Raw genomic sequence first — 17,802 nt, forward strand, 5'->3', positions numbered from 1 at the left:
ATACAGAAATTGTACAATGTACGTGAATCAGTGTCAAACATCAGGAAATTTAATGTTTTTAAGCCATCATAACACATATGAGATGGCAGATGTGGTATGGGATTAAATACCCTCACATTCAACGGTTTCTGGGGGGGGGGGGGCAAAATGTGGCGTTGGCGAAGGTATGCGCTCTTCTGAGTGCCCGTTCTAGTTTCATATGTTTAGATCGTCATAAACTTGTCTTTGAAACCTGTCAAATCCCAGTCATCTCCCTTTGTTTATAATTTTGAATGCTACAGTGCCTTCAGAAAGTATTCACACCCCTCGACTTTTGTCACGTTTTGTTGTTACAGCCTGAATTTAAAAGGAATTAAATTTAGTTTTTTTTGTCAACGATCTACACATAATACCCCATAATGTCAAATTGAAAACACATTTTTAGAATTTTTTTATAAATTAATTAACCAGAGTTGGTGTCAAAGCCACCCAATGCTCGCCTGTTTATACATTTATCGTTTTTAAAAAACTCGTCTAATAATTAATATTTTTTATAAAGCATTGCAGTGAAGTCTGACCCAAATAATTTTAAAGCAATATATGTATTTGTATATTGTAATCAGTAACAAGAGCACAAGTCAGCACAATATATGCCCGAACAAGGTATATACAGAATTGTGCTAATACATAGAAAACAGCATCCTGGTTGCCATGGCAACCACTTTAGATGACGAACGTATGTCACGACACCATCTCCACAGTCTGTACCTATGTACCAAATATGAAACGTGAAAGTTGAAAACTTTGGGAGTTAGAGTGCAGACAGGAACGGATGGAAAACAGCATCCTGGTTGCCATGGCAACCACTTTAGATGACGAACGTATGTCACGACACACCGTCTCCACAGTCTGTACCTATGTACCAAATATGAAATGTGAAAGTTGAAAACTTTGGGAGTTAGAGTGCGGACAGGAACGGACGGACGGACGGACGACCGGTATCACATAATACGCCCCGATATATCGGGCGTATAAAAAAAAGTGTTGTAGATAAAAACATTAGAAAGGAAAAAATAACTTGCACCAAAAACTTTAACATTTTCACGCTCATGCTGACGCTGACGCTCACGCCGGGGGTATCGCTATAGCTCTCTGTTCTTCGAACAGGTGAACTAAAAACCAAAATCTGAAATGTCTTGCATCAATAAGTGTTCAACGCCTTTCCTGTGACACTCCAAATTGAGCTTAGGTGCATCCAATTTGCTTTGATCATCCTTGAGATGCCTCTGCAACTTCATTGGAGTCCACCTGTGGCCAATTCATTTGAATGGACATGTTTTAGAAAGAAACACACCTTTCTCTATAAGGTCCCACAGTTGACAGTGCATGTCAGAGCAGAAACACCACCATGAAGTCCAAGGAACTGTCTGTAGAACTCCGAGATAGAATTGTGAAGAGGCATAGATCTGAGGAAGGGTATAAAACAATTTCGAGATTGTTGAAATTTCCAAGAGCACAGTGAGCTCCACCATTAGGAAATGGAAAGAATAGGAACTACTCATACAAAGCTGGCCATCAGACCAAATTGAACAACTCGGCAAGAAGGACCTTGGTCAGGGGGGTGACCAATAACCAAATGACCACTCTGATAGAACGACAGAGTTCCTTGGCTGAGATGGGAGAACCTGCCAGAAAGACAAGTCTCTGCAGTACTTCACAAATCTAGGTTTTATGGGAGAGTGGCCAGACAGAAGCCTCTCCTGAGAAAATGTCACATTGACAGCACGTCTGGAGTTTGCAAAAAGGTGTATGAAAGACTCTGAGAGCATGAAGAAAAATATTCTGTGGTTTGATGAGACGTAAATTGAACTCTGGCCTGAATGCAAAGCGCTACGTCTGGCGGAAACCGAGCACAGATTATTACCCATCTAACACCACCCCTACCATGAAGCATGATGGTGGCAGCATCATGCTATGGGGATGCTTTTCAGCAGCAGGGACTGGGGGACTTGTAAGGATAAAGGGAACAATGAATGGAGCCAAATAAAGGCCAATCCTTGAGGAGAACCTGCTTCAGAGTGCAAAAGATATGAGACTGCGGCGAAAATGTACGTTCCAAAAGGACAATGACCCCAAGCATACAGCCAAAGCAACATTGGAATGGCTTCAGAACAAGAACATGAAAGTGCTTGAGTGGCCCAGCCAAAGCCCAGACTTGAATCCTATTGAGAATCTGTGGAAAGACTTGAACATTGCTGTTCACTGACATTCCCCATTCAACTTGACAGAGCTTGAGTCAATCTGCAAGGAAGAATGGGAGAAAATCCCCAAATCCAGAAGTGCAAAGCTGATACAGACGTATCCAAGAAGGCTCGAAGCTGTAATCACCGCCAAAGGAGCTTCTTCAAAGTATTGACTCAGGGGGCTGAATACTTATTGACGCAAAACATTTCAGCTTTTACTTCGTAATTAATTTGCAAAAATTTCTCAAAAAATATGCTTTCACTGTCGTTATGGGATATTTTGTGGAGATCGGTGACAAATAAAATTTAATTTAATCTATTTTAAATTCAGGCTGTAACACAACAAAATGTGACAAAAGTCGAGGGGTGTGAATACTTTGTAAGTGTGTATTTGCGAAGCAGACTTTTCAAATGTTAGCTTCATGTGTCTGAACAATTCTGAGTGAAGGCCAGAAGTACAAAGTACAGAAAGATTTCTGGGTATTTTATAATCAACAAGGAAAAAAAAAGACATTAAATGTCATGGCCCCCATTGTTTTAGTAATTTTGCTGTATTGAGTTAAATGGCTACCTCATATTTATTTTCAACTAAAATGGCCGCCAGTCTACCAGTCGCTCATCTTTGATCAGATCGCAAAATAAAGTTAGGTGCAACTGCATGCCATCGTGTCCTGTGCTCGTGTGACGTTTGAACAAAATCGGACTACGCATGTCAGAGAAATGGTTGGGAACACGTTTAAGTAACAAAAATCGCTGCCAGTCAGACATCTTGGATGTGATCTCAAAAAAAATTAAAATGACATGCTTAGGTAAGCCATCATTCATTACCTGTGTGCCAAGTTTGAACACATTTGGTAAATACGTGTCGGAGAAATGGTTTTAAGGACATGTTCAAAATCGGGTTTTTTTACAACTAAAATGGCCGCCAATCGGCCATCCTGGATCTGTTGTCGAAAAAAAATGATGTGCATATGTGTACCCTCATATGATGTATTTGTGGCAAGTACGAATAAAATCGGTCCATGCAGGTCTGAGATATGGTTGCGGACGCACACACCCACGCACGGACATGAAAATCAAGACCAAATCCATAATCCCCCGTTTTGGACTAAGTTCCACCGGGGCTTACTAATATCCCTGTCTCATGAAGATAAACAAACCCTCTTGGTTGACTACAATTCAACTGATGTTATTCCCCAGAGTTTGGAACAAAATCATTTCATAATTAAAAACAAGTATAAACAATGTGATGTGTTCTCTATGAAGCTCAGCTTACCCTCGAGCAGCTGAGCAGCTTTTCTGGACTCCATGGGGGGAGAATCACGTGGTTCCCGCTTTACATGCTCATTGCTCAAAGCATCTTGGGAAGTATGAAAACAACTTTGGAAAGTTTCCATCGTCCCCAGATGAGGTTCACCTGCAAACCATTGGATAATTTTTTTCTTACTCAGGAAGGCATTTGTGTTATTAGACCAATCACTGAAGATTATTATTTTTATTATTATTTTTGTTCTTCAGACCTTTGACAAGTGAGGAGTAATCATCAATGAACTCGGACTCCACCTTTACTTCCATAATAAAATCTGAAAATAAAAACATCCCATTCAACCTCAACTTTAAATAGTACTTCTGAAGAAATTAAAAATCACAATCTAGGTATCTTAACACCATTGTCTCTTTGTGTCTGTGTCTGTCCTATGTTCCTTTTGAACAACCACATCCTTTAAGTTACAACGTCCAAACTCATGGTACAAATACAACTTTGTGTGGGGGGTAACATAGGCTATGTGGCCGTGGCCTCACGTAGGGGTGTGGGGGGCGAGGCATAAATTATCTATGTGAATGTGTGCCATGTAACGCCACCTGGTGGTGGTGGCAGAGGGTATTACAATTTTTTTTTTTACCTGGGCAACGCTGAGGTTAAAGCACTCCGCATGAGTAAATTTTTCCCTGAGCTTTCTCCACCCCTCCCCCACCCACCCACGAAAAAAATGGAGGAGCATGTCAAAGCCTGTCATCGTGTATGAGACATTTCTAGCAGGAAGGGACATCAGGATGAACGGAGGGGGGGGGGCAGGGGATGTGAGGGAAGGAGCATGGGGGGGGGGTTGGATGAGGGTGAGGGGTTAAAGCCCTCTAAACATGGGTAAATCTGGCTTCCTTTCCTTCTCCTCACCAAAATCTTTGTCAAATTGGACGACTAATTGGTTTGTCAGCAAAACGACGGGTAGGCTCTGCAAGTACAGCTCTGGACAACAAGTGTTTACTTTTCATTCTCCTCAAAAATATTGATTTGAAACTGAATAGGAAAAGGAAACCTGATTATTTGACCTTCTGTTGGTCAATATAGATAATAATAGAGCCAGTGATTTTCCACAATAGCGGAAAATGGACGGAATTCATGGAATCAGTGACATCAAACAGATAACTAAATAAGAATGCAGCAACTTCCAGAATTTTTTTTTTAAGAAGAAGGCGCTCCCAACAGAAAAGGCGCTTAAATAAGAACTTGTATAAACCTATCCACCTGGGTTTAGTTGATTCGGTGAGAGCTGATTGGCTATTCCCTCCATTCACAGGTGAGAGATGTGGGTGTGTGTATGTGTGTATGTGTGTATGTGTGTATGTGTGTATGTGTGTATGTGTGTATGTGTGTATGTGTGTATGTGTGTATGTGTGTATGTGTGTATGTGTGTATGTGTGTATGTGTGTGTGTGTGTGTGTGTGTGTGTGTGTGTGTGTGTGTGTGTGTGTGTGTGTGTGTGTGTGTGTGTGTGTGTGTGTGTGTGTGTGTGTGTGTGTGTGTGTATGTATGTATGTATGTATATATATATATATGATTTCAGTCCTATCTATCAATTTTAGAATTTAGGCCTGTGTTGACCTTTTGACCTTAAATATAATTAGTGGTTGAATTAATTGACCTGATATGCAAATCCTGTTCAAATTTCAAGTCAATCGGAGGAAAATTGAACATTTCATTGCACCTAAGTTTTTGACCTTTGGCCTATGTGGACGTTTTTAGTATATGCTTACCTCAAAAATAATTGGTGGTTGTATTCAGTGAGATGACATGAAAATCCTATTCAAATTTCAAGTCAATTGGATGAAAATTGACAATTTTAGAAATTTTGGCATATGTTGACCTTTTTGCCAATATTGACCTCAAATTTAATAGGTGGTTGAATTGAGTGACCTGATGTGTAAATCCTCTTCAAATTTCAAGTCAATTGGATGAAAATTGACAATTTTAGAAACCTGGCCTATGTTGACCTTTTGACCGATGCCGACCTCAAAAATTGCTACTTGAATTCAGTATGCCAGTATGCATATGGTCTTCAAATTTCAAGTCAATCAGATGAATATTGAAGATATTAGAAAATTCAGCCCAAACTGACCTTTTGGCCTCTGTTGACCTCAAAAATAAATAAATAAATAAATAAATAAATAAATAACTTTGTTGAATGCAATGACCAGATATGGAAATCCTATTTAAATTTCAAGTCAATCAGATAAAATTGAGGATTTTAGAAGTTACCTCCTAAGTTGTTCACCTTTTGTCCTACATTGACCTCAAAAACAATTGGTGGTTGATTTCAGTGACTTGGTATGAAAATTTGGTTCAAATTTCAAATCAATCGGATGAAAATTGAGGATCTTATAAGTCTGACAAAGTTGTTGATTGTTGGCCGATGTTGACCTCAAAAACAATTGGTTTCTTTCTTATGACGAACTAGACAAGGTGGTAAAGTTTTCTGAAGATTGGTTTAAAATTGTGACCTGGAGGTGGTTGGCAGAGAAACAGAATAACAAAGTTGACCAAACAATATACTGCACTTGAAAAATCCTCAATTTTGCAAGTAACAGACAGACATAGTCAAAATAAGTTGACCAACCAAAATAAAAAAACCAATGTCACCCATCTTGCCAAAAGGTGACCACGTGTGACTTCTTTAAGGTCACACTGAGGTGAAACAGAGCTGCTATCCACCAGGAGTAACTCCTTGAGGAATATCTGCCTACGAGAGATTCCGATGAGAATCGTTCTTCAGAGTAACCATGAAAAATATGCGTTTTCCTCATAACGTCACCAAATGACGTCATAATGTCTCAAGCTTGACATATCTAGAAAGCACTCATCAAGGTGTTCAATTTGAGGTATTACACGATATGGTACCTAAGTTTTCAAAATTTGACCTTGGGGTCAAAAACTTTCGACCTCCAGCGCTAACCATGAAGGTCAAGGCCGATTGCCACCAAAAATTAATCAGCTGAGCACCAGACCATGAACTATATTCCCATGAAGTTTGAAGACGATCCGATCAAAATTACTCAAAAAATAAGGGTTTCGTCGACTCCACTGATTTGCGACAAAGTGACCTTGACCTTGAAAATTTTATGTGCTGAAAGGGACCTCTATAGGACTCTGATATGCGAAGTTACAAAAATTTCCAATGATAACTGTGCTCTGCAGAGTGATCGATACGTGATTACAGACAAAAAAAACAAAAAACATACAAGCTGACTAACATATCTTGCAAAAACTTTGTTTTGGCAAGATAATAATAGAAAAATCTTCACTTTTGCAAGTAACAAGAAAGACATTATGCAGATCATGATACTTGTGAAGTTCTTTAAACAAATTTGACCTTAAAAATAATTAGTGGTTGAATTCACTGACCGCGTATGCAAATCGTGTTCAAATTTCACGTCAATTGGATGAAAATTGACGATTTCAGAAATCGAGCCTGTGTTGACCTTTTGACCTTTAGACCTCAAAAATAATTGGTGGTTGAATTCAGTCGACTGACATGCAAATCCTGTTCAAATTTCATATCAATTGGTTGAAAACTGAGGATTTTAGAATTTCCACTTAAGTTATTGACGTTTTGCCTATGTTGAGATTTTGGCCGATGTTGTTGGCCAAATACCTCAAAAATATTTGATTTGGAATTCAGTGGCATGATATGCAAATATGTCGTTCCGATGAAAATTGAGGATGTTAGAAACTTCACCAAAGTTGTTGATCTTTGCCCTATGTTGACATTTTGGCCGATGTTAACCTCAAAAATAATTGATGGTTGAAAATGAAAATTGACAATTTTAGAAAGTTGGCCTATGTTGACCTTTTGACCTCAAAATCAATAAGCTTTTTGCTGTTTTTTTTATATCCAGTCTTTGCCTCAACTCCTATAGCCGCCATGTGCAGAAGACAAGACAGAAGTTACCATAAAATTGCCCATCACCTTGTACAATTATCTTGCAAGGATAAATTAAGTGCAATTCAACAAAGACCAAATTTCTGAAATCCTCAATTTTCATCCGATCGACTTGAAATGTGAACAGGATTTGCATTAAAATGACCGTCATCTGTCACGTGGTCTGGCAGCCATATTGGATCTCAGGGAAAATCTTTCAAAATCCTCGTAGGAGAAACCACTTAACCAATCATTGCAAAATTTAACTAATTCATCAATTACCGATGGGAAGTATGGTTTAATAAAGATGACGTCATCGGTCACGTCGTCTGGCAGCCATATTGGATCAAAAGAAAAAAACAAAAAAAACAAAAGATTTCACTCGCACCAAATCCTCAAGACTGCATGGGGTATGTACGATTTGAGTACCATCCACTTAACAAAAAAGTGAATAGTGTGATGTGTTCTCTACGAAGCTCGGCTTACCCTCGAGCAGCTGAGAAGCTTTTCTGGACTCCATGGGGGGAGAATCACATGGTTCCTGCTTTACATGCTCATTGCTCAAAGCATCTTGGGAAATCTGAAAACAACTTTGGAAAGTTTCCATCAGCCCCAGATGAGGTTCACCTGCAAACCATTTGACAAATTGTTTCTTACTCAGGAAGGCATTTGTGTTATTATACCAAATCACTGAAAATTGTCATTTTTTATTATTATTGTTGTCTTAAGTCATTTTGACAAGCGAGGAGGAATCATCAATGAACTCGTACTCCACCTTCACTTCCACAATCTATAATATAAAAGGAGCTCGGTGTCGGCGAGCCTGTGTGTCATGTCCGATAGGGGATACCGCTAAACAAGCAATAACGATGCCCCCCACACAATCGACAGCACAGAATGCACGTACGTACACACCATAGCATGGATACATACATACATTGTTGTTCTTAAGTCCTTTCGACAAGTGATGAGGAATCATCAATGAACTCATACTCCACCTTTACTTCCACAATCTAAAATACTAGTGCGTGCCCGTATGTGCAAAAAATAAAATAAAAACTTTCAAACTGCGTGCCAGAAACAACAACCACACAGGCCGTTCCTTCACTCGTGCGTGGCTGTACGTGCAAAAAAAAAAAAAAACATACAAGCTGACTAACATATCTTGCAAAAACTTCGTTTTGGCAAGATAAAAAAAAACTTTCAAACAAACACACAGGCCGTTCCTTCTCTCTCGTAAACGACGACTGGATTGGGCCATTGTGTTTATCTATAAATGCGCATAAGAAACCGAGAAATTATTAGAATACAGTAAGTCATCACTATCCGGAAGTCTACGTTGTAACCCGTAAAGGCCCTGTCACACCTTGACGTTTTAGCCAGCGTATGGCAAGGTCTCAAAATGTATGTAAAACGCTGGCGTACGCTGAACTATTGATGTTTTTTTTTAGTTTTGGGCGTATAATAACGTGTTGGACGTATGCATAACGTGTTAGTAACGTAGACAGAACGTTTTAATCACATATAGATAACTTATACCAATGAATGCTGAGTGTGTTGTTGGCGTTCACAACCTATGCCCAACGATAGTCTAACTTATGCATAGCGCGGCAGCGTATCGCCGACGATCACGTGTCGTAGGCTATTCATTGGCTGCGGCTCGATGATTCAAATCATAACTGGACTAGACATCGAAGTGTGAAGCCGCTGTCACACCTTGACGTTTTAGCCAGCGTATGCCGACATATGAAAAATTTGCCGAACCAAGCTGGCACATGTCGAATACGTTATGGGTAAGTTTTGTATACGTTAAGAGCACGCTGGCATACATCGTAGTTTTCTGGCATACGTCGTCATATGAAGAGTACGTCGAGAAATTTTCAGCATGTTGAAAACTTCGACGTACGACACATGTTCCGCATACGCAGACATAAGTTGTAGGCACGCTACGCGATCGTTGACACACGTCGACACACGTTACTCATGGTTAGCGTCAGTGTTCCAGACTCCCTGGTTTTTTTTTTTCTTCGGTATGACGGTGATGTTGACACTTCGATTTCTAGTGCGGTTATGATTTAAATCGTTGAGCGGCAGCCTATTAATTATGTTATATTAGAACCGCACTAGAAATTGAAGTGTCAACATCACCGTCATACCGAAGAAAAAAACAAAAAACAGGGAGTCTGGAACACTGACGCTAACAATTACCTTGACGTGTTTCGACTAATGAGTAACTTACAAGTAACGTGTGTCGATGTGTGTCAACGATCGCGTAACGTGCCTACAACACGTTACTCATAGGTTAGAAATAAGTTTCGGGTACGCTAAACATTACATCGACGTGTTTCGACTTATGAGTAACTTACAAGTAACGTGTGTCGACGTGTGTCAACGATTGCGTCACGTGCCTACAACTTATGGCCAGCGTTATGCGGAACGTGTGAGTCATTTACTGACATACGTTGAAAAATTTCAAGCATGGAAAATTTGTCTAACACCTCGGCGTACAAAGACGTATGCCAGCGTATTACGAAAAAAAAGCAAGTGTATTACGAAAAAAAACCAGCGTACTACGACGTATGCCAGCCTGCTCTTAACGTATACAAACTTACCCATAACGTATTCGACGTGTGCCAGCGTTTTAGCCAAATTTTGCATACGTCAGGCATACGCTGGCTAAATCGGCAAGGTGTGACAGGGCCTTAATGAACGACCCCCAACACAATCGGCAGCGCAGCGAGCACGTACACACAACGTATCATATCACGTGATGCACCTACATACACGTAGCTGAATCTTCTTCTTCACTTTAAAATATATGGTGAATCTTATTCAATGCCGTTTTTCACATCGATTTGATTCAGAAAACGTTTGCGATATTCAATACTCCATTTCATTTATATAACACTATCTCTGATTATACACCGCCTTTTATTGTCCCGACTCGTTATCCTCGGTTGGAGCGATCCTGGACCTGCAGTCCATGGGAGAAACGTTTGGACAGACACTCGTGGATCCCGGAGGGTTCTTTCTGTGCTCCTCACCGAAGAGATCTTGGTCCATGGCATACAGTACAGTACAGTACAGTACAGTACAGTACAGTGTAGTACAAACAACAACGTGCGAGTAAAGACAATGCGCTCAAGTTATCCCTGTAAATAGTTCATTCACCAATTCCAACCCGCAGATTCGCCGCGGATCGAGGATTTCGTTTAAAAAATATATATTCGGGTTTTGTTTAAAAACTAAAAACAAACAAGAAATCCCTGATCGAACCGCAATCAAGAACCCACGGCTCGTCCTTCAACCTTGAACACTAAAATGGGACAATCAAAGCTTCCCGACTACATCTTCATTTGAAAGGTCAATGTCGAGGTTCCTGAAACAAAAGGTATTTATTTATTTATTTACTTATTTATAAACAACAGGGCTTTAGTCGATGGAATTTCGATCAGGATAGGAGTAAACAGTGGCTAATTAATTAATAACTCGGAAAGTGAAAATAAATATCAGTTCGAATTTAAAAAAAAATTCATTCAAAACCCAACGTACAGTCACATCAAACCCCTCCCCAGGGTGTGATGCAGCCTCAGTGGTCCAAATGACAAACTCACAGCAGCCTCCCACCACCTCCCCCCCCGCCGGGGTGTGATGCAGCCTCAGTGGTCCAAATGACAAACTCAGAGCAACGCGGCGTTTAATCTTTGGATGTGCTGTGGTTCAAAACCTTGAGGATGAACCAAGGAGTCATCGGCTCTCACACCACTCAGTACAGAGTTACCTTCCCTATAAACTTTGTTGTTGTTTTTCTCCTTATCACCTTGTGTTTTTATTTTCTCCACGATACCTCAACCACTCTTTTAATTTCTTCCTAACTATACCCTCTGTTTCATGTCATAAATTATTTAAAAAAAAAAAAATTCCCCCCTTTTCACCTTCACCTCCCACAACCACGTGACTCCCTGTACAGACTCTTCCTCTTTCTGACTTCTCTTCCCTTTCCAAACCCACTTTGATTGTGAAGGCAATAACCACTCACCTTCACGACTTTTTTTTTCTTCAAACCCTTCCTTTACTCTGCCCCCCTCTTCCCTCGTCTTAAAAACAATTTTTGGTTTTTATTCTTCCGCACCAAGGGTTCCCGAGGCATTATGTTTCCGGGTTGCCCGTCTGTCCGTCCGTCCGGATTTTCGTTTACGCGATAACTCAAGAAGCAAATTGTAGAATTTCATCAAACTTGGTAAAAAAGGTAAAATAAGGCAGGTCAATTAAGTGATTAGATTTTGGGCCAGATGTGATAAAGGTCAAGGGTCAAAGGTCAAGGTAAAACTGAAATTTCACTGTTTACGCCCTAACTCAAGAAATAAAAGACAAAATTTCATTAAACTTTTGTACAGATGTAAAGTAGGATAGGTCAATTAAGTGATTAGATTTTGGGCCAGATGTGATAAAGGTCAAGGGTCAAAGGTCAAGGTAAAACTCTGAAATTTCACTGTTTACGCCCTAACTCAAGAAATAAAAGACAAAATTTAATTAAACTTTTGTACAGATGTAAAGTAGGATAGGTCAATTAAGTGATTAGATTTTGGGCCAGATGTGATACAGGTCAAGGGTCAAAGGTCAAGGTCAAACTGAAATTTTACTGTTTACGCCTGAACTCAAGAAATATTGGACAGAATTTCATCAAACTTGGCACAAAGGTAAAGTTTGGGCAATTAACTGATTAGATTTTGGGCCAGATATGATAAAGGTCAAGGGTCAAATATGTCAATACTCAAGTGTTGTGCAGGAGAGCAGAGGCATACCCATTGAGGACTGCGCGCAGTCGAATTACTCTAGTTTTTAAATGTTTCGACTTCCTCTGTCTGCTGTACTCCTCTTCAAAAACTTGATTTCAATTCGACCTCTCTTTCTTCTCGTGTCGAAAAATTCCACCTTCTTTCCTCCATTCTCTAAATTCTTCTGAACTCCATCCATCCTCCAATGCATTTAAATGAATTTCTGACCTACAAATTTTTTTAATACCATTTTGCAATGCTTCTTCATCTTCCATTTTAATCATTCTTTCTTTCCAACTTCAGTGCAAATTCCTCCAACCTCCTTAAATCTACCTTCTTCTAATTGTCAGGCCAGATCAGATCTGTGACTTGCAACAGGTATCATGTAAACCTGTACTAACCTGTTTCATGGTCGGGTTGTCGGCGACTAAACCGCCCCCCCCCCCCACCAACCAGGTTTTCTGGTGAGGAGGGTGTTTGGATATGGACACCCAGCAGGATTAAAAACAAAACCTGTCAAAGGGCGGAGCTCCTTGTGAGCCAATGGCCATCCATATCTAGTGCCCAACTGTGTCTGTGTACGTCCTCCTGCAGTTGGGTTACTTCTTATGAGGAGGTTGGTGGCAGGATTTGCACTCTGGTCACCGTAAGACCCTTCATTCCACAAAACATTCTCGAAACATAAAGAAATCTGAAAACCCACTCCGTGGGAGTACCTCTTGTGCAGCTTCCCTTCGCAGGGCAGCTCACCGGATGACGGGATTGGGGCAAAGCCTTCGGGACCCCCAATCTTTGATGGCAGGAGGGAAACCACGGGGTAACATCCCTGGGTCAGATTGTGGGAGAGTGTGTCGAGGTGGTGCTGAGGTGTCGTCCACCACACGGCGGTCTCCTTGGGTTAACCTGAGGCAGTCCCTTCGGGTGGGTGCCTGGAATGTCCTATCCCTAAGAGAGGATGATCACCTGTCTCTGTTATCATCTGAGCTCTAGCGTTTGGACATCGGTATTCCAGCACTCTCTGAGGTTCGGAGACCGGAGTGCGGCGAGATCATGGCGGGTGGTTACTCCTACTATTGCTCTGGTCGCTCTGATGATTACCATGCCAAAGAAGTTGCTGTAGTTGTGTCCAATAAGCTGACTCCAATGATAATTATAATTGAGGTAACACCGGTCAACGAGGGTATTATGAGACTAAGGATTCGTCACTCCTTAGGTGTTCTTTCCCTGGTCTCTGTTTATGCTCTGACTGAGGTGAGTGATCTCACCGTGAAGGACACAATCTATGCCACGCTCGAGTCTGTGGTTGATCAGTGCCCCAGATGAGATACACTTCTAGTCTTGGGGGATTTCATTGCATCGACTGGAACTGAAAGAGATGGTTATGAGATGTGTGTTGGTCCCCATGGGTCAGGAACTATGAACCAGAATAGCACTAAGTTCCTTGACTTTGCAAGAAGTCATGGACTTAGGGTGGCCGGTTCATGATTTCAGCGCCCACAAGCTCATCGCTGGACTTGGTATTCAAACGCTGGCGGTGTGGCAAAGGAGATTGACCATGTTCTCGTTGATGGTCACTGGAGGATGATCCAGAACTGCAGGATCTACCAGAGTGCTCAGTTCCTCAATACTGACCACCAGCTTGTTGTAGCAACTCTTAAGTTGCACCTTAAATCCAGGAGAATGGTACCATCCCAACCTAGGCTGGATGTTGGCAAGCTCAAGGATGAGAAGGGTAACTGAGGAGTTTGCAAACAAGCCGAGTGGAGATTTGAGGAGTCTGGGTGCTTTGGAAGATCCTGAAGAGTTGTGGAGTGCCTTCAAGACAACCATCCTTGATGTTGCTGGTGGATGTCTTGGAACTCACCGAAGGGCTAATATGATTTTTGTCTCTCAAGGGACACTGGATACCATTGACCAGAGCCACAGGTCCAGGCTGAATGGCCAAGCTGAGCTGTTCAAGGAGCTGAGGCGATAAACTGTACGTGCGCTAATGGTGGACAAGGAGGCCTATGTGCGAGGAATCTGTGAGGAGGAAGAGCATCACCTGTGGTCAAGTGATTCTCGTCCTGCTTACAGGGGAATTCGCGCGTTGCATTCATTCAAGCCCATCCCTTGATGTACCGCAGTTAGAGCGGAAGGTGGTGGGCTCTTGACAGAGGAGACCGAAGTGAAGGACCACTGGGCTGGTTACTTTGAGCGGTTGTACCAGGCTGATCCACCAGCTGTCACGTTGGATGTCAGGGGTGTTACAATCCATGTTGCTGACCCTCCAATCAACTGTGGTCCACCTTCGTTTGTGAAAACAAAAGCTGCGGTGAACCGGTTGAAATGGGGTAAAGCTCCTGGGATCTTTGGCATCCATGCTGAACTTCTCAAGGCTGGTGGAAATGCTGCACTCTTGTCGTTGCATGCAGTTCTGTGCTGTCTGGAACGCAGGCATCATCCCAACTGACTGGAAGAGGGGCCTTATTGTCCCTCTCTGGAAAGGGAAGGGTGATCGCCAAGACTGCAACAACTTCCGAGGGATGACGCTGCTCTCAGTGCCGGGCAAGGTCTTTGCTCGGATAATTCTTGATAGGGTTCGCCACCATCTGCTTGACCACCAGCGCCCAGAGCAATCAGGCTTTACACCAAAGAGGTCAACGATTGACCGTATCCTTGCTCTTCGGGTCCTCACCGAACGCAGATGAGAGTTTCGACAGGGGCTGCTTGCAGCCTATGCTGATCTCTGTAAAGCGTTCGATTCAGTGAATCAGGATGCCCTCTGGAGGATTATTGGTCTTCGTGGGGTGCCACCAAAACTGATCGATCTGATGTCTGAACTCTACTCTGGTACTGAGAGTGCTGTGAGATGTGGTGGTACTTGGACTCTGACCAGGGATCTGAGATGGAGATTTAATTCCTTTGGTTCCAGGTCTCTTCGGAGAATCCTTGGCTATCGCTGGTCAGACTTTGTGTCCAACAAGTGGTTACTGGGAGAGACTCAAATGCAATTTGTTACCTGCATAATCCGTGAGCATCAGTTGTTGCTGTATGGACATGTGGCTCGTTTTCCTGACATTGATCCTGCTCACCAGATTCTCTCAGCGAGGGAGTGTCATGAATGTTGGAGGGCAATGGGCCGACCACGTGCCTCGTGGTTGCAGCAGGTTGATCGGCATCTCACGGAGATGGGGATGGGCCAGGCATCTGCCTGGGGGATGGCTAGATGGAGGCCCCTGGAGTACCAGCGGAAAGTGGATGCTCCCACACCTGACCTGACCTAACCTTCCCTATAAAGAGTTTGAAGTGAATCACGACTGGACAGGAGAATGAGCAACGAGCCAGTCATGACACCACAGGAATTCAACTACTGTCACATGTGTAACTGACCAACAACAACTGCAGACAGCACCAGATTTATGGTGGTGGAGGTCCTTTCTGCCATGACCGATAAAGTAAAGCAGTGGTCCTCAACCTTTTTCCATTGATGGCACCATAAACTCTCATATCTTATTCTGTAGCACCCCGATTCAATCCTACATTTGATATAATTGCCTGAAGAACATTGCAGGCTCCACGATCTATATTATTGGATAAAATACATAATTTCATGAGCGTTTTTGCGGTCTTTTATTACCACCATTGTACAGGATTGCATCTGGAAAAAGAAACATTAGCCTCAACATTACCTTCACAACAACTACACTTCCAAGAAGAGGATCGTATCCGGAAAAATAAATATAACCTCAACATTACCTTCACAAAACAACATGATCGATCGCTTCGGGGGAAAGAAGTTATTCGAGGCCTGAGCCCCATACGTGCTACGGTCTTCTCAAGACCCGTGATCGCTATCGGCTGCAACCTTTCAATATATATTTGATAATCCTTGTTTTACACTGATATGAAGGGAAAACTGAAATGGAAGGCATAACGATTGTCTGGCATGTGTTGGGTGGTGAAGGCCCTGGGTCACGTGCCACGGTTGCCCTTGGGTAAATATGTCCCTGACTACAGATAAAGCTAAAAGATGGACAAGGCCGCATCATGGGGCGAATTTTGTTCTGCACTTCGTAATCAGTTTGAAACCTTTACCAACCTGGAGAGCTCCATTACAGGTAAAGAGGCGTTTGCCATGGATCATGGATGTTACTTCAACTCTGGGAACACCCGTTTTGCCACATGCGATACAAAAACGATGAAATAACAAAAACGACTAAAGCAGAATGCCAGTCGGAGGAGGGTAATTCGTGTTGGGACTGCATCCATAACCAACATCAAGTGTGCACAGTTTCTAAAATCAAACAAATCATTACATCAAAAACAAGGACAAATGTGTTCAAGAGCCGCATCATTCCACCAGTCAATCTCCTTGCTATGCTCGCTTCCAGGGCATCGAGTGCTTCCAGGGCATCAGGTACCCCCAGGGCATCAGATGCCTCAGGGCATCAGGTACCTCCATGTAGCCTCCCTGCCTACTTCACTCCCTATTCTCACCCCCAGAAAGGTTTTGTCTTCACCAGAAGAAGAAGAAGAATAACAACAACAACAACAACAACAACAACAACAACAACAACAACAACAACAACAACAACAACAACAACAACAACAACAACAACAACGCGGAGCTCTCTTAGAGCCAGCGTTCGCTATGCAATGTGGCTAAAAATCAAACAGGATTTCTAAAAGCAGCACAAGATCAGAAAGGGTAAACGATGTTGAGGAAGTGCTTCTCATTAAAGATCTGATGAACTAATTTGATTTGGCTTCAAAAGTTGTCTTTTCGATGGTGGCGAGGGGAGGGGAGGGATTGGGCGAACTGAGTTGGTTTACTCAAAGGAGATACCAAGTGCAAAGTTTTCAAACAAGTGTCTTCAGGCATAAAAAAAAAGACAAGAGCGGGAATTGCTTTGCAATACGTACATGTCCCGACCGGTCCCAATGAATGTCCAAGAGATAAACATTCGTTAGGTTTAACGCACGCTCGTGCCGAAACGGGAACCGAAAATGAAGAAGAAGAATCTCTCTATCACACCATATTCCGCTCATCGGCCAATTTCATATATAAAATAATCCGATGTACGTGGAGGAAGCAAAAACGTGTGTATGGCTTATGTGAAATATATATCTAAAATATACATCGTGGTGATATACGTGGTATCATTCCAATTGTACTGGGCCGTGGACGAATTGTAACACCCAGGCCGAAGGCCGAAGGCCTGCCAATCTGTGCTGCTTCATACAATGGTGGAGCATGATTTTATTGGGGTGGAGTCGGGCCAGCTGTTCAGCCAATGGGTGTAAAGCTGTGGTGGCATCAGGGCACGTGAACATTGACCCATGCATAACGAGTGATATTTTCTCAGTCTAAAAAGGACATAACTCTGTGAAAAAAAAAAGACGAAACGCCGTGAAACTTGAACTTATTCTGAAACTTATCATAATAAAGACATGTACCAAGTTTCAGTTGAGCATATTAAAGGGTAAGGGGAAAAAAGTCTGCAAAACCACAGGTGAGACGGACGGACAAACGGAGAACAAACCTCTAGTCTCCTCCGGTGAAACTGGAAGAAGACGAATAATTATGGGAAGATGATGATCTCATGGAAAGCGTGCTGAGAA

At 42.2% G+C, this 17,802-nt stretch overlaps 1 protein-coding gene across 1 annotated transcript in view; it reads right to left on the bottom strand.

Moving 5' to 3' along the window:
* Window positions 1–10,677, bottom strand: part of LOC147009537 (uncharacterized) — a 43,188-nt gene extending 32,511 nt beyond the window's left edge. Inside the window, exons 1-4 of the mRNA XM_085861196.1 lie at window positions 10,395–10,677; window positions 7,907–8,047; window positions 3,743–3,805; window positions 3,499–3,639 (exon numbers count right to left, since the gene is read on the bottom strand). Coding sequence (XP_085717322.1) covers window positions 3,499–3,639; window positions 3,743–3,805; window positions 7,907–8,047; window positions 10,395–10,488 — 439 coding nt within the window. The 5' untranslated portion in view covers window positions 10,489–10,677. The remainder of the gene's footprint in view (window positions 1–3,498; window positions 3,640–3,742; window positions 3,806–7,906; window positions 8,048–10,394) is intronic.
* Window positions 10,678–17,802: the final 7,125 nt, after the last annotated feature.

This window comes from Eptatretus burgeri, chromosome 17 (genome assembly GCF_056783735.1).
Source record: "Eptatretus burgeri isolate ZD-2024b chromosome 17, Ebu_testis_v1, whole genome shotgun sequence".
Classification (NCBI taxonomy): Eukaryota; Metazoa; Chordata; class Myxini; order Myxiniformes; family Myxinidae; genus Eptatretus; species Eptatretus burgeri.